This window comes from Gouania willdenowi, chromosome 4, assembly GCF_900634775.1.
Source record: "Gouania willdenowi chromosome 4, fGouWil2.1, whole genome shotgun sequence".
NCBI classification, from domain to species: domain Eukaryota; kingdom Metazoa; phylum Chordata; class Actinopteri; order Blenniiformes; family Gobiesocidae; genus Gouania; species Gouania willdenowi.
This window is the reverse complement of record NC_041047.1, coordinates 38,540,322-38,562,963: the sequence shown is the minus strand read 5'-3', so window position 1 is coordinate 38,562,963 and position 22,642 is coordinate 38,540,322. Positions and strand designations below refer to the sequence as shown.

Below are 22,642 nucleotides of genomic sequence, written 5' to 3'. Positions count from 1 at the left end.
ATAAAATTAGGGTTTCAGGATATATACTATACATGTGAAACAAAATTGTAAATGTAATTTTTATTATTAATATTTTACTATTTCTGGTTGTTGATTTTTTTTTTTTTTTAGCAGAAATGGGCTTCTGTATTTTTCCGCCAGTAAAAAAAACAAACAAAAAACAACAACCAGGAATAATAGAATAATTAAAAATAAAATAAAAATTAAGTCATCATTATAAGATACTACCTCATAATTATAAGATACTAGTCATAATTATGAGATACTATATCAATTATGACGTAATTAAAAAAAAAACTATTATTTTACTATTTCTTTTCAAGTTGTTTTGTTTGTTTTTTCTTTTTTTGACAGGCAGAAATGGGCTAGACTATAACTGAAAAAGTCCTGATAGCTACCTTTTTTCTTTTATTCATTTTAATCTATCTATAACTGAAAGTAAATGAAAATTGTCTATAAAAATGAACGTTGCTCATTACCAGCTGTGTGTCTTTGTTTCCTGAGCGCCTTGAACGCAGCACTGCCAGGTGCAGAGGTAGGTCTCCTCGACTCCAGGACCACCGACAGTAAGAACCACGGACTGTGAAGGTAGATATGTTGCAAAACTTGTAGAATGTGTATTAAAAAATTCACACACGTGTGAAATGAATTTCATGTCACAAATGATGTGAAAAATGTGTGGAGTTGAAATTTAAACCCAAAGAAAATATTGCGAGATCTGAACGTTAAGTCACAGAAAAAATCTACACAAATGTGTAGACGGATATTTACACAAATTTAATGACGGCTGTAAACTTGTAATCCAACATTTACTCCCATGGTTTTTAAATAGTTGTGTCAATTACCGTTTCCAACCACAACTCTCCGGTTAGTCACGTAGAGGAGGAGGAGAGCCAAGATGGCGGAGTGAGTGTGCGGTGTCTGACTCAATAATGTGACTTTCGTGTCCAAGATGTGGACTCTGACAGCACAGATACCCCTGAAGTGATACTAAGAGCGGTTAGAACACGTTTGGCTGTTGCTTTTGAAATATTCTTGCTAAAAAAAAAAGTGCAGTTTTTGGCTTAAGGAAAAGATGGCTAATGACAAGCTACATGTTACCAAGTCCGACCACGATTACAACCTGTCGGCGCTACAGTAGGGCCTATAAAATCTATATATATTCTCCAAATTCCGTTTTATTTTCTTCCAAGTTCCGTGTTTTCCGCATTATTATTATTTTTGTAAATCCCTTTTTTTTTTTTTTTTTTGATATATTAATCATTTTTTTCAGAAAATATTAGATTTTTACCTGCTGTAAGGAAACAAAATAAAAAGAAAGCCGCAATTAAACAAAAATGTGTAAAAAAAACAACAACAACAAACAATTTAAAATGAGTAAGATAAGTTGTATTGACATGGATTATAAATATGTATCAGAGCAGCATTAATGTCACCCAATTTTCCCTCAGGTTAATCAATAAACCTGAGCAGGTTTATTGATTAAGTTTTGTTCAACTTAATTTAAATTATTCTAATTTAAATGACCCTGATGACATCATTCCAGACTGTAATGTTTAAACAAAAACGAGGATGCATCAGTTATTCCACCACTAGGGGTCAGAATATTTGGCAGTATCAGAAGCTATCATTAACCTACAATGTTTAAAACCCCACAATCCCTGACTTCGCTGGTCTCGTCCACATCAACAGAACAACTTTATCCACAGATCTTCTTTAGCACTGATTAGATGCATACCTGTCAAGTTTTGGATTTGAAAATAAGGGAAATTTTCTGGCGCCCACTACGAGCAGTCCCACTCGCCCAACCAAGCTCCAGTATCCCTTAAATTTTAAGATAGGTGTACAAGAAATCTAAAATACCCACTTATTAAAGACAATTATGTGATTAGACTCTGGTAGGTTGACCTTTATTAACATTAAAATGCTGTGAACATTCCTACTAGGGCTGGGCAATATGGACCAAAACTCAGATCTCAATATATTTTCTCAAAATGGTGATATATGATATAAATCTAGATAATTTTATCAAATGAAGTCTGACCAGAAAGACAATTCTGGGTTAAATTTGCTGATGCAAAATGCCAAACAGTGACTCCTAAAACTAGTATTTTGATACATAATAAGCTATTTTATATATATATATATGAAATATTATAGTTTTCTATATTGCCAAAATAGAAAACTCGATACATCTTGAATCTCGATATATCGCCCAGCTCTAATTCCTAAATTATAAAACAGCCTAAATAAAAACAAATGTGTATATAAAGCTCATGTGTTTATTTAATGTACTTACAGTTTATATACAAATCAACACATTGAATATTTACTGTTAATTTCACATTGCTTGTCTTTAAGTTTGACATTAACATTTTATTTTCATTATACATTTTCTTATAATTTCTCATGCTCACTCATGTGGTTCTCTGATATTCACTAATGACTTATACACATTTAATACAGACTTTACATTCTTTAACACTTTTTAAAGCAGTGTATATTTGTGGAGCTTGTGATTGGCTGATGTTTCATGGTGATTTACGTGGTTCCTTCCTCTGTGGTAGACGTTAAAATCTCAGTTATTAATCTAACAGAACATGTAACTGTGTCCCATCCTGCTGCTCTTTAGGAAGATAAACTCTGTCACATTTTACAACATATTTACACCAGTTCTTTGTTTTTTTTTTTTTCACCGGAACGTCATCATCTCTGTTCTGAGTTGTTTCCGGGTTTGTTGCCACACAGGCCATTTCAGGAGGCAGTTCTCACGAGGCTAGTGACGCCGTTCAGTTCAGTAAGGCATCTTTGAATTATTATTACATTCAAATACGGGATATTTACGGGAAAATAATAATATGGGAAGATGGCGGGAAAGAGGGGTAAAATACAGGAGTTTCCCGGCAAAAACGGAGTATTTGACAGGTATGATTAGATGCGTCTTTCAAACACTCTGAGCAGGTGAATCTGATCATGTTTTCACAGAGTGTTGCTCAGTGTTTTACGAAATACATTAAAATTAAAGCTGCTGTCTGGAGTTTCTGAGAACGTCTCGATGTCCCGCCCTCAACAGCTCAACATACCCCCTGCTTCTGCCAATCTACCAGAAGCTACACCTCTACGTTTGTGCGCGCATTGCAAAACTACACACTTTTTGATTAAAACATGTTTATTACCTGTCCATGAGAAATGTTGCCAAATCCTGGTCCATTTGAATTTTTTTTAAATGCAGCAAGTCCCTCCACCTTTGAAAAGCAGCTCTGAGATAAATTCTGTTGCGGTCACGAAGACGTTTATCCAGATATATTTGTACCCAGACTTTTCTCTGTACTTGTCTTTGTTAATAGAAGCTTTATACGTTGGCAATCATAGAATGGTTAACTGGAGTTTCGGAGCGCTCCTCCATGACGCTATGCTGCTCAGTGATACCTGTTTGCTGTTGTGACGGTGCACGCGCATTCACTTTGATTGACAGTGGCCCTCTCCAGGAAGTAGAAGCCTTTTGGCTGGGTGAAGACGGCGCTTTCTTGCATTTGTATAGGGGTCTATAGGTTGAAGGCGGGACTTATATACATGAATGTATATGAATGACCACCGGCAGTAGACCATAGTAAAAGACGAGTTAGGTATTTTTTCGCATTTCAAAAGAATGATACATAAACATAGATTTCTCAGAAACTCCAGATATCAGCTTTAAGCGGGCACTGGTTGCTCCGTATTTTAGAGTGAGGGATAAGTTTTGTAGTTTTTTGGCAGTTTAGACAGTGTTTAGTGCGGTTTGGATGGTGTTTTAAGCACCCAGGATGGGAGGGGGGAGGGCGGTGCACCTAATGAGTTGTCCCTGGAAATATTTCCCCATTTAAAAAAAAAAAAAAAAAAAAAAAAAAACTTAAAGATTTTTAATTACATCTGTAAACAAATGAAAAGGTGGAGCCATGTGGATTCTGCTCACTAGAAGAAAAAACAATGGAACACAGATTTTTTTTTATTCCTCAATTGTAAATTCATTTTAGACAGAAATTATAAATTGGATTAAAAAAAAAATGGACGAAATAACTGAGTTAAATAAGGAGTCAATGATTTCCCAAGGGAAATAGATAGATAATTATGGACAAATAACACATACATAAATGCAAATGGAAAAACAAAAGTCCATCTGTTGCTGCACTTAAGGAGAGGTAGAATATTTTTTTGGTTTATGTAAAGATATGGTGAAGTATTTAGTGTTTAAAAACAAAAAAGAAAATGTGTAAATATGTTGTGTATATGTGCTTAAGTTTGTATAATTGTAGATGTGTATTCGTAGATACATTTGTCTGGTCTAGGGCTTGTGTGTCATGCCTTACATGTCGATGGCCTTGCTTTGAACTTGTATGTTTTTTGTTTCTTTTTTATTTCTATGTTCCTGTTCAATGCACATTGAAGGATGTGGATACTCATTGTGAATTTCCCATTGAGAGTTTTTGTACATTGAAGTATTTTAAATAAAAAAATAAAAAAAATGGTGATCTCGTAGAGAAAAGTAGTTTCTGCATCTGTAGCGGCAGATTGGAGAAGTTATAACCTCAGAGTTGTGGTTGTAAACAATAATTGATGCAACTAATTAAAAAGCATGCGAGTAAATGTTGGATTACAAGTTTGCAGCTGTCATTTTATTTGTGTAAATATCAGTCGACACATTTCTCACTTTACATTCAGATCACGCTTGTGTGGATATTTTGTGTTTAAATTTTAACTCGACAGGTTCACATTTTTTTCCATCATTTGTGACATGAAATTCATTTCACACGTTAACATCACATTCTACATGCTCTCCAATTTAGCAACACATCTAACTTCATAACAGACAGCACACACTAGGAATGTGCCATATTTTATTGTTTATGATTTATTGTCAAAAATATTCTCACCGGTAAGAATATGTCATCCCACGATATAAACGATAATTCCCATGTCAGAATTTAGCGAAGGCCATTTGTCCCTCAATTTAGCCAATAATGTCCATAAAATCCTTGTTCCACAGGCCAAATCTGCCCCTGTATGTTGTCAAATTATTATTCTCTGGAGCGGAAAACTGTTTACGGGAGCTCCCCAACGAAGCCTCCGCGGCCGCGGTGTGCACCACGCCTCTCAGCTACCTAAAGCTGCCGTGCTGCGATACATCGTGGACCGCTACTTGGTTAAAACCAGATAACCGTCCAAGAAAGTGAACCGTTTCAAGTTTCTCCATCAGATCCACCCAAAGTTCCACAAACACAGGGACAGAGATGAACCCGTAGCAATGATTGTGAACTGGAAACTCAACTAAAGCTAACTATGCTAAGCTAACCCACCGACACACTGAACTAATGCTATCCACTCCATATAAGGAATAGACCAAGTAAAAAGAACACTTACGGTCATAAAGCCACAGAGAACCACCGATTTGTTTATGGTCAGATTTAACATTTGTATGGAAGGATAAAAGCTAAACATGTCACGTTGTGTGAAATAAATGTTAGCATAAATAATAATGTCACTATTCATTCATCCAAACTTGTGAAACACAATATTTTTTTAATTATATTTCACGTGTTCACAGACAAAGCTGGTCTAATTAGACTAATGTAACTTTTGAGATTATTACACCAAAATATACTGTGATTAAATCATCAGCTTGATCTGGTTTAATTATCGGAAATCAGAGAGTTATTTATTACCATAACTTTATGTAACTCATAAGATAAATGAAACAAGATTCAGCAACAGTAAAAACACTGATGGAGTTATTTGTGCTTTTTTTTTTTAGAAAATAATTTCATTTTAAGTGTGGAAATAAATTAAATTTGTACAATAACACTAATAGAGTGATCCGCATGCACTGATATATTCCATAATATATCAGCTCAGGAACTCTTTGAGTCAGCAGATATTGTAGCCTTTTTTAATGTGTTGATGTATTTGTGTTTGTAAGGAACCTGTTTACACTTGGAATTGTTTTATTTATTTATAGTTATATATTTATCGTGATGTTTATTGTTATCGTGATAAATACCAGAAATTATCCGGATATATATTTTTTTACTCCATATCGCCCATCCTTAGCACACACATTATACCCATAGGTCTGTCATCCAGCCTTCAGATTAACATTTGCAACAAAAATATTTCACCCTGGCCCTCATTTTTAGAAATACTGCATATTGTGTTTTTCCTGCTGAAAAACAGAGGTTCTCATGGTAAAGAGTCCATAATAAATTTGAAAATCATAATCTTAATATATTTTTTCAAAATATTTCCACAAAAGCTTCCCAAATTGAATAAAAAATTGGTGCAAAAGGCCAAAAGAAGGCGTTTAAAAATAAACGTATTTAAAAAAATTGGGTGATAGCGATTATTATAAAAATACTGAATTTTGGCCGATTATTGTTGGATCCAGAGGTGTAAAGAGTACTGATATATCCTACTGAAGTAGAAGTACTCTTACTTGATTGAGATTATACTCAATTACAAGTACAAGTAAGTCATACATAAAACACTCAAGTACAGGTAAAAAGTAGCTCAATTGAATAGGACTCAAAGTAAAAGTTACTAGTGACATCACTCCCTACCTTTTTTTATGGTAATAAATCTTGCCATGGTTCCCTTGCATACAGTAAACATCTCATGTATAATCTTAAAAAGGAAAAGCTAATCCTAACTCTGAACCTCAGTTACATAAATATCTGGGCATTACTATAATAAAAGACTTGCGTACAAAAAGTGCTGAAAATTTCTATCTAATGATGGAAAAACCCCAGACTGTCTTTAATCCTGTCTCTTACAGGCAGAGTTCTGCTGTCCAAAGCGGAAGGTTTATCACGTCTGACCTACGCTGCTCAATAATAATAATAATAATAATGGCTTGGATTTATATATATTTTTTCAAGGAGACTGAAAGCGCGTTACAGAAACCATTATTCATTCACACCAGTCACTCACACAGGCATACTGGTGGTGGTAAGCTACAATGTAGCCACAGTTACCCAGGGGAATACTGACAGAAGCGTGGCTGCCATTTCACATCTACGCCCCTCTGACCACCACCAACATTCCTGCGCAATTCATACCCATTCTTACGAGGCAATTTGGGTAAAGTGCCTTGCCCAAGGACACAATGATAATGACTTGGAAAGAGCGGGATTCAAATCCCCAACCCTTCGGTTACTGGAGGACCCACTCTCCCACTGAGCCTTCAGTTTGTAAGAAAGCAGATCAAGTATTGACCTTTTTTTAATGGTAAAACAAAACTTGTTAGAAAAATTGTGGTTTCAAACCCATTTAACAAACGAGGCCTGCGCTTAATAGATTTTATCTCTCAATAGTACTTTTGAAAAAAACTAGATTTCCACATGAAAGTTATATTTGAAATAACCAATGCATTGTATTGAAGAACAAGTTTATATACTTTAAAAAACTGGTGTAGAAATGGAATCTTACTTATTCGTCAGCTTTTTAATGATAGTAAAATTCTATATAGTTATGCTGATTTTTTTGGATGATACAAAATACCAGTTTCTCCTTGTGAATATGACATTGTTTTTGATGCAATTCCATTCGGTATACGTATGTTGTGTAAAAGTTCAGATTTCATGTGTCAGTGTACCCCCAGGAACTAACTAAAACATACATTGGTAAAAATCAGTTTTTATACCGTAAGCACAGCAGTGGCAGAAATGGCAAAATATGAGCTTTGTTTCAGGAAAATGTTTATTCTCCTCTGCAGCTGCTATTTCACACTGGGCTAAATTTGAACCCGACATTCAATGGGAATATACAGTACATGGGTGTTTCCAGAAAATGTTTTCTTTCAAATAAAGTGAAAGAAATATCATTTCAAATATTACAGATTTTATCCTGTTCAAAAATTTTTGTGAAATTTAAAAAAGACTTTGTAAGGTGTGCCCTGAAATTATGGCTCACTTATTTTGGTCTTGTTCTGCCACCAAGCTGCTCTGAAAAGATATTAACAATCTCATCTTGTCTCCTGTCTGTCATTCCCTCACTCTTTATTATAAATATGTTATATTTGGTTTTCAAGCTAACAAAATATCCCAGAAGGAAGTAGGGGTGGGAACATCTGGGTGCCTCACGATACGATACAATACACGATACAAAGCTCACGATAACGATTATCTCACGATATGACGATACTGCGATTATCGATATATTGGTCTGAAATCAATCTACGATAAGCTATGACATAAGAAAAAAAAAAGATTAAGTGAAAAAATATAAATTTTATTTTATATTACTGAAAGACAATAAATTGAAAGTGTCCTATGAACAGTGACACTATTTTAGTGCAACCTTTTCTGTAAATAAGTGTCAACATACCAATGCAAATGAATAAGTATCTTCAATAGTGCTTTCTGTTATCAAAAAATAGGGTCATTCTTACCAGTGACACCAGTATAGTGCAATATTCCAGTAAACAATATATTGGTTCCTTCAACAAACAGTGACAAAATTTCTGTGAAGACGTACCTGTACATTTTAGTGAAAACGCAGGAAAAGTTTTGGAAAAAAAACTAAAAATCGATACTTAGCGGGAGCATATCGATAATCGATTGTGTGGAAAAATATTGCGATATATCGCCGTATCGAGATATTGTCTCCTTGAAGGAACCCTTTATCATTAACCTTCTCATACTTCAGACAAGATTTCATATTCATAAGGCAAAATACACACACTCAAAACCTAGCTTCGTAGCATTTAAAAAGGAATTTCAAAAATATTTTGCCACTATTGGATTCTGAATTGTAAAATTTTCAAGGTTCTGTGAATGAAAGCTGTGGGCCCCACATTAGGCCCTGCCCTGACCAATTCCCACTGTTGCCAGCAGATGGCGCTCAGGTGGCAGAACTGAGGTGGTTGGCTGTCAGTGTAATATTTGGTACTCTAACGCAGGGTTTCTGCAGGTTAATATTACCACTAAAACTTCAGTGTGCTAAAACTTAAGTCTGAAACAATACACTTTCAATGTATTGCATTTTTTTTTTAACTAAAACCGTATGTTGTGTGGCTGCTAAAGAGGAAATAAAATAAGCACGAAACTTGACAAATCTCTGCTCTGTACAGTTTTCCAGTACATTTGCATTTTTTGATTTTGTCTTTATTTTTGTCTTTACTTGGTTATGTCAGTATGTCTGTGTGTGTGTGTATACACTTATTAAGTATGCATGCGCACATTGTTCTTCCTTTTGATCTGAGCCCCTGTAACGATGAGGTGACGTTACTTATGGACTGTTACACTTATGAACTGTGGTAATTTAAAAAAGGTAAATTGTAATACTGTGACAAACTGCAGTGCTTAATCAAATTAAGACAGACACATTTTGTTGTATTGGTTTAATTTATTTGTCAGGTAATCAGGAAGACAGGTGTTGAAGCACATGATTCAGGCCACAGGATTCATCTAGTGATAAACACAGAGTACATTTCAGTTTAATTGATAAATAACTTAGCAGTGACATGAAAGATAAAACAATTAAATATGTTCTGGTATTCTGCATATGATTGAGATGTGATCTTCAACAAAGCTTACCTGTGCATGCTCTCTTCCTCTTTTCTGAGGTGTCCGGGTAAAAGAATTTCCTGGGGCCTTTGGACACCTTTTTATAGTTCCAGGTGGGAGAGACCAAGCAGAGACTAGGAACAGAGGAGCTTGATGTTTGTAACTAATTGTAAATATGTAGTTTAATAATTTAGAGGATGTAAATAAGATTAATGATATTAATACAGGGGTATTGTTTGTGATAATGTCTGTTAGGAATTGTTTGTGTAAATATTTATGTTGTACTTTTAATATGCAAATTAAATGTCGCCCCATGCTTGGTACAGGCTAATTAGTGGTACACCTGTATATAAGGACCTTCATTCTGTTCAGAATTGAGTTGAGTGGAGATTGAAGTGCACTGGGCTTGTATATACATACAAATAAAATAAATATGTATAAAAATAAACAGAAAAAACTGATTCATCAAAACCTGGAGCCTGGTTTCCTTATTGACTGCCTCCACTGCTACGGTTGCTCGTTGACAGCCCCTCACACTGTTGTTAATTATTTTCTGTTTGCTGTTTGATGTTGTCGCTGGCAGCCCCCCCCCAAATGGGATAATGTATAATCCCACTATACAGCTGTTGCATGTTACTGTGTATGCTGTTATATTTATGTTTGTATTAATAAAAAAAAATCTTTTTCTCAACCAATCGCAAAAATCAGTTGTAATAGCCAAGTTTCAACCTATAGAGATCAGTGTCACTCACATTTTACAACTAAATATACCAAATTGAATTACTTTGACTAAAATGTTGAGAGTTGGGATCAATCAACACTACTTCATACTCAAATACATTTGTATTCAGCATAAAAAGAGGTTTTGGGGTTTAGTTACTCTTTAAATACAAGTAAAATTACTGATTTAGAAATATACTCAAAAAAATACAAGGAACCATAAAAGCAACTCAATTACAGTAACGTAAGTACAGTACTTGTAATCCATTACTTTCACCTCTGGTTGGATCTTTAGTGTGTAATTGCACTGCTTTTTCTCAGGTGTGATGATGACTTCTAACAAAGGCGTCTCTGAGGGTCCAACTCAGGATTCCTGTGGAACAGCTCAAGATGGAGAGCCCTCACCTCAAGTCCGGACCCTGTCGGTTCCCGCTAAATGTACTCCTATCCCTCTACACCCCCAACCCACGTCTGCTGCCATCCTAAAGAGGAGCTCTGACTCCTCCCACACGATCCCAAGTGCTCCCATCTTCCAAGTACCAGCCTCCACAGGGACAAACGTCATTCCAGCCCAACCTGTCAAGCTTGTTGCAAAGGCCGTCACCCCTGCTGGAGTGAAGCAGGCCGTGAGCTTCATGACCCCCGGGAATCAGGCCATGCCCCCAGCGAGGACGCTGGTGATAAGTGTGCCCAAAGCAGCTGCTTCACATACAGCAGCTTCCAAACAGCTGTCTGCCAGCCTCATAATCCCCCCAGGTGACCATCCCACCTTGGACATGCATCACACAGCACACACACTGTCCTGATGAGCAGGGTTGTGTTTTTGAGCAGGTATGATGCTGATCCGCAGCGACAGTGGTCAACTGATGCTGGTCTCTCAGCAGGCTTTGGCTCAAGTCCAGCAGGCTCCTCGAATTCTCAGTGCTCAAGCCCCCAGAATCATGGCCCCTCAGGTAGGGCTGCTACTGCTGCTCTCTATTATCCTACTGTGTTCAAATGCACTGTTTGTGAAAGGGATCCTCCATTGTTTTTACAAGTTTGGCCTAAAATCTTTGAAATGTACTAATTAGTAGATCTATGTCTAACAAAACACATTATTATGCACCATATTGATTTAATTTGATTCTAAAAATGGGACTACTTTACATTTTTACAGCCTGTGTTCCTCCATCTTGAAATCATGGGATTGATGATGTCACATGGCTCCCCACTGCCTGTAAACATCTTATTGTTTTTTATTGGAGTGAAAAATTCAGCTTGATTTTTTTTTTTTTGATCATTTAGCAGCTTTTTCAGTCAAAATGAGAGCTTGTGCTGCTTTTGGTTGCTCTAAACCATTGGTTCTCAAACTTTTCACAGTCCTGTACCCCTTAAGACATTTAACCTGAAGCCATGTACCCCCTACTCCTGTGCACTTAAACATAATGTTATGTACAATTTAGCCCTACAGTAAAATTTGTCCCTGAATTTCACCTATTCTCTTGAGGAATAATATAAGATAATAATCTGTAAGCACATAATGAAACATCTTATTCAGAATGATCAGATTTATTTAAAAAATTTGCCCACTGGCATTTTCGGTGAGAAACAAGTTGAGTCCAAACAAGTTTTAAAAATTTTTCCAAGCAAAGTTTTGTTGTGTATTTCTTTTCATGCTTGTCAAAGCTGAAAATCCACTTCCCCACTTTGTACGTGGTAGCAGAGGGCAGCACGTTTGGCCAGCGCAAAGCAATGTTGCTCTTAACATATTTGTGCTTTTTTAAAAAAAAATGAGATTGTTTTTTTATCACCACTAGAGGGCAGTCTAACTGAAGCCAATGTATAATTTGTGGCAATGCATGGAGGCTCCTGACTTCCAATGTTGTCACGCTGTTTTAAATATTTCCTGACATACCCCCATGACAATTTGCGTACCCCACTTTGGGAACTAAATAATGACGAAAAGTTAAAGATGTTGGTGTAACCCTCTTTTGTTTACCAGGGGGTGACAGTTCCAACTCTGTGGTTTGGCAGAAAAAAAACCCAATGAAGCAGAGAAGAGCTCTCCTAAGGGACCTTTATTCTCCCTTGAACAGTATTTGACTAACCTTCTGATGGCTGAAGTTATCGAGTAATCACAGACTGTTGAAGACACACAAACCCTCAGGATAGAAGTCTTGTTGGATTGGAGTTCTTCAACAATCTTCTAATAGATACATTTCAAAGATTTTAGGCCAATCTTGTAAAAACATTACAGTGGGCAATCCCTTTAATACTTGAACTGGTTGGCTCTTCATCAGGTTTCAGCAGCAAGTGTCATCAAAGGTAAGGAGAAGGTGGCAGTGATCATGACTGTGACTTCTCCAAAAAATGGTGGAAATGGTGGTGAAATTGGTTAAAAGTTGCAAATTAAAAACGGACAAAAAAAGTGGTAAAAGGGTTTAATATTGGCTTAAAAGTGGCAGAAATGTTATTATTAAAGGTTATTGGGGATTTTAAACTGGAAAATGGGCATGGCAAATCATGAACTTGGTTAAATGAGAATAAAAAATAAGCATGAAATATTGTTAAAAGTGACAATAATGGGTGAACATATGCAGCATTAGGTGTGAAAAGGGGTGGAAAGGGTTTATAAGTGCCGAAAATGTCTTGAAAGTGGAAAAATGTACAGAAAAGTCATTGAAATTTGATATAGAAATGGGAGAAATGTAGCAAAAATTTTATAAAAGGAGCATAAATATGGCAAAAAAAGTAATGAAAATAGGTTAAAATATGGCAGGTTTGGTGTAGCTGCAGACATTTGTTCAGAAAAATATTTTCTTATTTTCTTGAATCAACTCCCAATGTCTCATGACCCCAAAAGGGGTCCTGACCCCAAGGTTGAGAACCCCTGCACTAGCTGAATAGGTCAAATTGATTTCTTAGTTTAAATGTGATTTGTCAGATTGTAAGATAGATCAATCCACTAATTTACGTTATTGTTACAGCCCCCCACTGTTTAACTCAGTGCACACATGCAACTCAAGAACCAACCATTTATACATTTTTAACATCATTCATTCATTTTTCTACATTATGAGAGAGTTTGAGGGGCAGGGATTTTACGGGGGTTAAAACCATTATGTCCTGTTCCTTACCTGAGTTTGAGATTTGTTTTTGGATCCAGGTGGTTGGGGTTCTTCCTCAGGCTGCCAGAGCCGAGCCCTCCAGTGCTGTGACTGAGCAGCAGAAACACTCTGAAATTGTGGGGCCGGTGACTTCAAACACAAAGGAATCAGCATCTTCATTCAGTCAAGTGAGAGACGAGGCTTCATCACACTATGTCATCTTGATGTAATCCCTGAAGCTGCTAGGTGACCGTAGGAATAATGTAGGGTGACCATAATTTGATTTCTAAAAAGAGGACACTTTGGCCAACCTCGGCATACTCAGCGTTTTAATCTAACTGGTAATGGCAAAATGCAATATAGTAGATAAATAAGTTATTTTCCATAAGGTCTGAAAATTAATTTCTATGACAAAGACTTAACCTCTTCAATAAAACTTTATATTTTGATAAATCCAAATTGTGTAGTTGCATAGATACTGCCATTACGCACATCTGAGCACTTCTCAGTCAACAAATCCAACCGATGAGGCATAGCGATCATGTGTAAAATGGCTGGTCCCTCATTAACCCAGCTCTGATTGGCCAGGGCTAAAGCCCACTCCCATAATGTTTGATATCACCAATTTCTAGTGGCTCTGAGTTTTACAACACAGTGTTAAACATTCTGATTAACGGCATCAAAGAGTGGAACAAAAAATAACATTGTGCATGGCATGGCAGAGACCTGAATAAAAATTGATATGTTTATTTCAAGCCAAATTGCAACATCTAGTGGTCAAACATAAGACTAACAATGATGGGATTCAATTTGACTGACATATTACAGTTACACACTTGTTTCCAAATTTGTAGAAAACTTTGGCACAGTTGTGGCAAAGTGGGCTTCCGCCTGAATTTTCTTTATACAAAAACATTTGTATCTTTGGCCTAATGTTTATTATTGTCACCAAACTTGCTGTAGTTGATGTCCATACATTAGTTCAATCATTTCTGCATTTATAGCCTTCAATAATGAAAACTGGCTTTATATTTTATGTAAATCTCAAGGTTGTTTTTTTTTTTTTGGGTGGACTACAGATTTCTGTATTTCAGAATCAGAAACATCTTTATTGGACATGTATATTAAACACACAAAAAATGACTTGGAACTGTGCTCTCTTTGAACAATGTAAACATTAAATAATAACATGATTTATTTTCATTCAGTATCATACATTTCCAAAATTTTGCATCATCTGTAACCCCTAAGGGTCTTACTTCAATCTGAACAATAATTAGTCATGTAGATCATGTAGAAGCTCAGAAAAACATTTTTTATGGGAATGTGATTTTTGGCAAAAAGTTGCTGGGGCTTAAGAGGTTTTATTGATTTTTTTTTTTTAATCTTTTTATTTTTTTACGGGGTTTTAAACAGCATCTAGAATCAGAGGTGACTCAAGTCAATCACGTTCATTATGCTTTATAAGAGTGGTTCCCAACCTTTTTTTTGATCGTTAGTGCACAAAGTGGTGTAAAGTGCTAGCTCAGATATTTTCATACTATATTATAATTATTAATTTGCTTCATTTTTTTTCTTTTTCTTCTTGTTTTGTTCTTTTTTTTATACTGCACTTTATTTAAAATTGATTTATATTTGAGAAAGTGAAGGTTCACAAACAAATTGTTTAAAACTGTGTGTTGTGTTGTAATTTGAAATAGAATTATATTTGAAATGAAGAAAAATAACTTATCGGCCATCAAATAATCATTCATATGCACTTCAATAAATTACAGTGAAAGTTTACATCCCATGGTCCCATGCTGACTCTGATATACAATTACGTTGACCAGCATTTTTTTCCAATTGCAATTAAAATGTTTTATGTATGACTTATTGCTCTGTATTTGGCCCCTGAACTTCAAACAGTTTGACATGCCTGCTCTACCCAAAGGATACAGTAAATAAAGCTCAACTGAAGGATTATTCTCTTCCCTATTAGGAGTGAGAGGTGATGTAGAAGAGCAAGGACAACACAATAAACTCACGCTTGATTACTCTGGAAGCACTCCATTCACTAACTCACACTGCTTTGATGAGGTTAAAGGCATCCGATGGTTGCCATGGTAGCGTGGACTTCCCATTTTAAGGCGTCGTCCTTGTTCAGCTGAAGTCATGCGTGGATCTGTAGTAAGATGCATGATGGAGGCATTCAAATGCTGCACTTGACACAATTTTCAAAGTCCTATTTCTGCTTTCCTATAAGTGCAACATCATGACTTAAAATCCCTCCACCAATGATCCTGGTCTTCTTGGAAATGACATCATAATATCCAAGGAAATGGATGATGCATAACTAAGCACTAAAAAGTCAAATTGAAAAACAAATCTCACCTTAGCAACATTTAGACAGGAAATGCCAACACTTATCAATCTTGTAATAAACCAACATACAGTGTGAACGCTGATTGGCTGAAATCTCCATTAAGGCAATGCTGACATATAAAGAGATATTAAGTGTGTTTGAGGCTTCATATAAATTACTTGGTAGACCTCAGAAACTGGCTTCAGCTCTAATTTTACCATGTGGTCCAACAGCAAAACACCAAGTTTGTACAAACAAGTCATATATAGATCTTTTTAAAGACAATATTCAGAACGGACAGCATAATTTCCCCCAATGTGCTAAAAACCAAAAGTGATGAGACCAAGCACATCCCTAATTGTTTGTCTCTTAGTTCTTAGGTTGTATTTCTATTTAACCTTATATGTAACATTAAAGCAGAATTAAGTAACTTGGCGCTCCCCCTAACAGTACCTTTTGGTTATGTCATTGTCATAAACACTCCGCATCCCCCGCCGCCTACCCCACCACATAGCTACATGCACACCTTTGCTCTCCCAAGATGTTAGCAATCTATCACTAAAAAATCCTAATACAACAGTGACACTAAGGGTGCTTTCACACACAGTCCCATGTGACCATGTGAAAAGTCTGAGGAAGAGAGACAAGTAAAATAAATGAATGATGTGGGAATAATATGGAAGGGAGTGTGGAAATGTGTTCGTATGCTGACAAAGCGGCTCTGAAAATGGATGGATATTTGTGTGTGTGCTGCCTGATGAAGCGTTTGGTTGTGTGCGCGCACCTGTTGTCGTGATGACAATGTGTGTGTTGCTGCTGAGCTGTCACTGCATGGACTTGCTCTGATCCTCGGACAAATATCTTTTCTTCCTTGTTTTTTGCTGGCTCCGCCATGATATAAGTTTAAGAAAAGTGAATTTGTTGACAACCGTGTGCAGCCACAGGGCTGGTCATAATCTAGCATTAGTTTGTATTGGGCTGCTGTAAAGCAGGATTTTCATCATCGGGTCGGAGTCAGGAAAGTTGAAAGTGTGGTTTTCTGGCCAGAGACAGCAGGAGGAGATGAAAGACCCCCCATCACCCCATAAACACTTGTATTACCTTCACAGGGACGACGAGAATTATTTATTAAGGTGAAAAAGTTACTTAGTTCTGCTTTAAGGGTTTCCATGGGATTTTACCCTGAAGGTATTTCCCTTCTCTGCTTTAACTGTGAACAGAAATACATTTTTGATCCTAGAAAATAATTGTGTATTTTTTTGTTCAAATAAAAGTCTAAATACGTTGGACTTTAAGGGCCCACAATAGTAATGGTGATGGCTAACAACACACTTATATGCTGGAAGATAAAATGTCTTTTCCCCAACAGGAGACCCTGGAAAGTGTGAAAAAGTGCAAGAGCTTTCTGATAACTTTGATCAAACTGGCTTCAAGTGACTCCAGGTCTACAACTATGGCCAACAGTGTGAAGGAGCTGGTGCGCAATCTACTGGTACGTCTCAATTTCTCATCAGTACATTCCGTTGGATATTTTAATGTGTTTTTGCTTTGGTGATTTTCTGTAGGAAGGAAAGATGGAGGCAGAAGAGTTTACAGAGCAGCTCTACTTTGACCTCAATGCAACACCTCAGCCCTGTTTGGTGCCTTTTCTCAAGGTGTCAGATCACAGGTTTACGTTGAAACAAAAATATTGCACGTTGTTTTGTATATGTTTGTTTTTGTCCTTAAAGTGATCCTCCACTCTTTTTAAAATCTTTAAAATGTACTTATTAGAAGATCTATGCCTAACAAAACACATCATTTTATACCATATTCATTTAATTACCTTTTAAAAATGGGACTACTTTACAGTTTTAGAGCCTGTTTCTCCATCTTGAAATTGATGAAGTCACACGGCCCCACTGCCTGTAAACATCTAATTTTTTTCTATTGGAGTGAAGCATTCAGCGTGCTTTTTTGATTATTTACTAGCTTTTAATATCTTTTAGCCAGCTTTTTCAGTCAAAATGACAACGTGTGCTGCTTTTGGTTGCTCTAAATAATCAGGAAAAGTTAAAGATGTCGATGAAAACCTCTTTCGTTTACTGCCAGAGAATAAAAAACGGTTGTGAGCCAAAATAATTTGTGACCGCAGGGGGTGGCAGTTCCAACTCTGTGGTTTGGTAGTAGACAATGAAGCAGAGAAGAAGAGCTCTCCTGAGGGTCCTTGGCTGTGTTGTAAATGTCGCACTCCGTACTAAGCACTACAAACTCAATGAGTATATACTGTCTACTTTATACTATATATACTGTACAGTATGTATGATGTATACTATATAAGTATGGTTAGGATGATGAGCGTTCCCACTGAAGTATACTTTAAAGTTTCCCAAGATGCATTGGCCCTACAACGACAAAAACCTGAAGCACACTGAGGCTAAATATCTCTGATTCTCCACCTTTGAAAGTTCGTAGAATATCAACATGTGATCATTTGATTCATAAAACTCACGGAAACACATTTAATGCTGACATTTCAGAGATTTTAGGAGACTTTCTGCTACTGATAAAACATCCGGTTAACTATAAAACAAGAGCCCTATTTACAAAAGGGTTAAGAGAAACTAATGGAAGACTAGAAGAGATGCTTTTAATTTGAAAAGTGGATGTTTGATTTTTAGCTTGAAGCTGGTCCCAGGACCATTTTACGTTCCGCTCACAATGCATCATGGGATGGTTGAATATGACTTGTGTGCCCAACGTTCTTACATAAAAAAGGTCCCCATATAGTATACATCAAAGTTTTTCTCACTTACTTAATCTTTCCATACTATCTAATGTGAACGCACGACATACTCATTTTGACGTCAGACTTGGTATGACCTTTACTCTGCCTTAAACCCCCCATTCTCTTAGACATGCTGTCATTTTGCACATTAGTTGTGAGTTGTTGCGACAAAATTCGAAACCCAACTAAATGGTGATTCCCGGCGCTGCATAAAAGCCACCATTAGCTGCTGGCTTTAGTTGCTGATGGTGGCTTAACTGAATTACACAAGGTGGCTAAAGTTCAACAGTAAAGTTGGACTTCAGCCATCGGAACGACTGAAACCACCAATTTGTTGGATCGCTGGATTTGCCACCACCCCGTACTGAGTTCTAGGTTTTAAACTGAGTAAATTGTAACTTATAAAGTCTGACCAACGCAGGCACAGAGAAAGGATGGAACATATGATGTGCTGATCAAAGTTGGCCTGAAGTACACAAGCTTTTAACAAATGGAAAAAACACGGCACTAGATAGACGGAGTGAGAAAAAGTGAACCAAAACCAGATAGTGAACAACAGTAGTCATTTCATGTTTTAAAACATATTTTGGCTTCCTGTAATGTGTGTAAAATAAATATCACTTGTTAACCTAAGATGACACTTGTTTATTTTCTTTCCTCACTGCCAACAGAAAAGTCTTGGTACAGTGCGACGTCTCATCTCAGACCCACAATTGTTCATTCAACAGGCTTTATCTGACCCCAACCTCCCAACTCTGTTCTCTAGCACTGACACTGGTCAAACCACAAAGACCTTCCAGCAGGTATGCCCCCACTGACTTTTAGTCATGTACTGTACTTAGAGGTGAAATTAAGCAGAATTTAACACTTAAAGAAAGAATAATACTGTGTTTCCTGGACCATAAGTTGTACTGGTTTATAGGCTGGTTTTCAAAGAAATCACTTTTTTCCGGGACAAATCCTTGTAAGTTGGGGCTCGGCTCTTGCTCAGGGGTTGGTTTGCTCATCCGTTCAAATAACTTTCTCAATTTTAAATGAAAAATATTAAATTCTACTCCAGAAAATTCAGTAATCACATGTGCCACCCATACCTGAGCCTTTGTCAATGGATCACACCAATGTTCATTTGTTGCTGTTTTGAAACCACACAGGGTGTTCAGCAGCCTCTGAGGCCTGTATTACCAACATTGGTCCAGTCCAGAAGTCTCAGTAGGATGGTTCAAACAGGAAAACACCTCACAGGTAAGATGGGTGGTGTTCTTGAAAACTATTAAAAGCACTAGTTTCCTAAACCACTTTAACCTAATGGTGGCAAAACATGAACCTGACAAGAGCCAGGTTGATGTGTAGCCCTCCGTCTAACTGGAGTTCTCCACGTTGATCTGGGTCTGTGTCTGGCGAATCCTTTCGGAACCAGGGAGACAATGAACAGAATGCTGGAAGCTGATTGAGCGAAGCGTCTGTCCGCCATGATTTATTTTAGGCAATCACATGGTAACAAATGAGGATGTCGTCATCAGCATGCGTCGCAGAGTTGCAGCTACAGCAACAACATAGGTTCTGCTTTGTCATCTTTACCTTCCAAAAATGCACAAAGCACCTCTCGCTGTTGCTCTTTCAAAAAGGAAATGCTGGTTTCTTCTAAAACTACTACTGCTTTCACACGTTCAACCTCCTGTGTCGACATCTTTTTATTTTGATTCAGAGTTATGCTAATAGCAGTAGCCCCGCTAGTTCCTCTCCATGCAACTGTGGGTGGGGGGGTTTGGGAGCTTCATGGGGCGGGTTTAATCTGGAAGCTCCCCGACCCTTTTAGGGTTTAGAGGGGTAACGAGCATACTGCGTTGCCCGCAAAGGGGCGAGAACCCCAAAAGCCAGACCTTGGGAGTCCCTTCTGCTTTGCGAGACGCTCTAGCTGACCGTGGAGGTGTTGAATACCTCCGAAGGAAGTATGAGGAGCCTCCGGCGCAGTGCGGTGAGGGTTTTGTCTCTGAAGCTCCACCAACTGCTGAATTGTGCGGCTGGCCTGCGCTCTCGGAAACAACCGGGAGACTTCTCAGGGTCCTTCTACTGGTTTCCGAGAGGGGAGACTGCACCTACCAGACTTGCCGTCCCAATTCTCTAGATTGGAGGACGAAAGCTTGCAGCGATGCATCAATCAGTCCCTGCGTAGGCTGGTCCAACGATACAGCCTCAAGTGAAGCAGTCAAACCAAGCAACAGATGCGGCAGGGAGTTCCCGATGTGACCCATGCGGGCTTCCATGTCATACGACTTGCAAAGCAACTCATTCGTGATACAGCACTGCGGTTGAGGGCAATGGGTTTTAGTTTGCAGTGTCTCCTATGGCCGCACTACCAGTGAAGCGATGGCCAATTCCACCGCCACCATACACCCCTGGCCAAACAACTCTGAGTCCTGCATTGCAGCGAGCCTTGAAAATGCCTTGGTGTCTGTTCAACAAGTATGCAGCTCTTTGATATACTCCTCTGAGGGAGGAACCTAAAAGGAAGACACTCAAGACTGCCGAAAGAAAGCACTAGAGGGAGCTGCTACTGCCCGTGGCACGTCCAATTTCAGGCATGCTAGGGCCGTACATATTGTCGTGGCGATAAGCTCGTACTCCTCCGCTTGAGAGCTGGTTGAAGCTAAAGAACCAGGTTCTGAGATCCTAGTGCTCATTCTCTCAAATTCATGCCGGAACAGGGTGTCAGAGGCCACCAAAGATGTAACGTCTTCAGGGACCCCATCATGATCCTGACCAACCGCCGCAGTCCAAATAAAAGCCCTCATTTGGGCCATTTCGTTAGTTAACGTGTCCACCTCGTGAGACAGTTTTTCAGGTCCACTCTTTTTGGTTTTCTTTTGTGGCCCACCTTCATTTTTGTTAGCTGGGGGCTTACGCTCTGCCGGCTTGCCAGCCGGTGATAAACTCGGGGGCCCATCGGACATCCATCCCGAGGGTTCACCGACCGCAGCCAAACGGGCCACGTGCACCGATCGGGGCAGAGTTGCACAATTGGGGCATGTATCATCAGAGAGGGCTTCCCGTAGATGGTCTTCCCCCAAGCATGAAGGGCAAAGGTCATGGCCATAGTCAAGCTGAAGCTGAGCCATGGAAGATCAGCAACACAGTCTCAAGCATCATCGTTTCTAATAGTAGCGAGGGTCAGGTCGAGCAGAAAACACCACTATTGACCAGTAATTAGACCAGTACTCACCAGGTGAGAGAGTTGCAGAGGGGTCAGGTCGAGCATAGACGCCACTAGTGACCCTGTGATTAACAATTGCTACCAAAAGGTTAGCACTAGCAGCAGGGTCTGGCTGGACAGAGACAGAGTCACCAGCCACAGAGTAAAAGTATCCACGCCAAGTATATCTGCAGGACAGGTTCAACAGAAAAACACCACGAGTGACTCGTTTCCGTGAATTCAGTAGTTACCACGCTGAACGTTAGCAGCTGGGTCAGGTCGAGCAGAAAATGCCACTAACGACCCAGTCAAAGCAGTTAAACTCCGGCACTAACCCAATCAGGTTTTAAGCTACTGGCCAGGTCAAGCAGAGACGCCACTAGTGGCCTTGTAATAACAACAAACTGAGGAAGAAACTGAACACATCTTTATCAAATTAATTTTGTGCTTTAGTTGCATGCCGAGCGGCTATGATAACCAATGTGATTCAAAGCGCATGCGCGGCTGATTGTTTGCCGCAGCGGCAATATAACAGGAAACCGAATACGGTTTTGTCCCAATGGAGCAATCGCTGAGTACGGCTGAAAACACACTCCGAAGCAGCTATGTAACTGAAAATGGCCGAGCATGGCTGATAACACATGTGGAAGTGGCTTATAAACTGAGAACAAGCCGAACACAGCTGTATAATGGCTGATCACGGCCGATCAACGTAAACCTACCGAGCATTAAGCTATGGTGAAGATGAAACAGTAAATAGCTTATGCAGCCCTTCGGAGGACGAAAACTCTCAGCACCGACTGCAAGCAGTGACAGGGCTACTTGCAACAAACACGGTAGCGAAACCAATCAGTTTTATAAGGTTTGCTTAACCAACCTCACATCCAACCTGCGTGCGAGAAGGTGAAAAGGGACTGAGCCTCCGGTGTGAGGTACTGATATACTGTAGATTTCCGTAATACACCGTAGGGGTCACAGGTTTTTTTGTTATTAATTTCT

General features: G+C 38.3%; 1 protein-coding gene across 1 annotated transcript in view; it reads left to right on the top strand.

Annotated features, from left to right (window-relative positions):
- Positions 1-519: 519 nt before the first annotated feature.
- LOC114462354 (transcription initiation factor TFIID subunit 4-like) overlaps positions 520-22,642 on the top strand; it is a 39,104-nt gene continuing 16,981 nt past the window's right edge. Inside the window, exons 1-8 of the mRNA XM_028445122.1 lie at positions 520-566; positions 10,578-11,012; positions 11,088-11,209; positions 13,402-13,530; positions 17,056-17,178; positions 17,252-17,341; positions 19,125-19,256; positions 19,605-19,695. Of these exons, the coding sequence (XP_028300923.1) occupies positions 10,583-11,012; positions 11,088-11,209; positions 13,402-13,530; positions 17,056-17,178; positions 17,252-17,341; positions 19,125-19,256; positions 19,605-19,695 (1,117 nt within the window). The 5' untranslated portion in view covers positions 520-566; positions 10,578-10,582. The remainder of the gene's footprint in view (positions 567-10,577; positions 11,013-11,087; positions 11,210-13,401; positions 13,531-17,055; positions 17,179-17,251; positions 17,342-19,124; positions 19,257-19,604; positions 19,696-22,642) is intronic.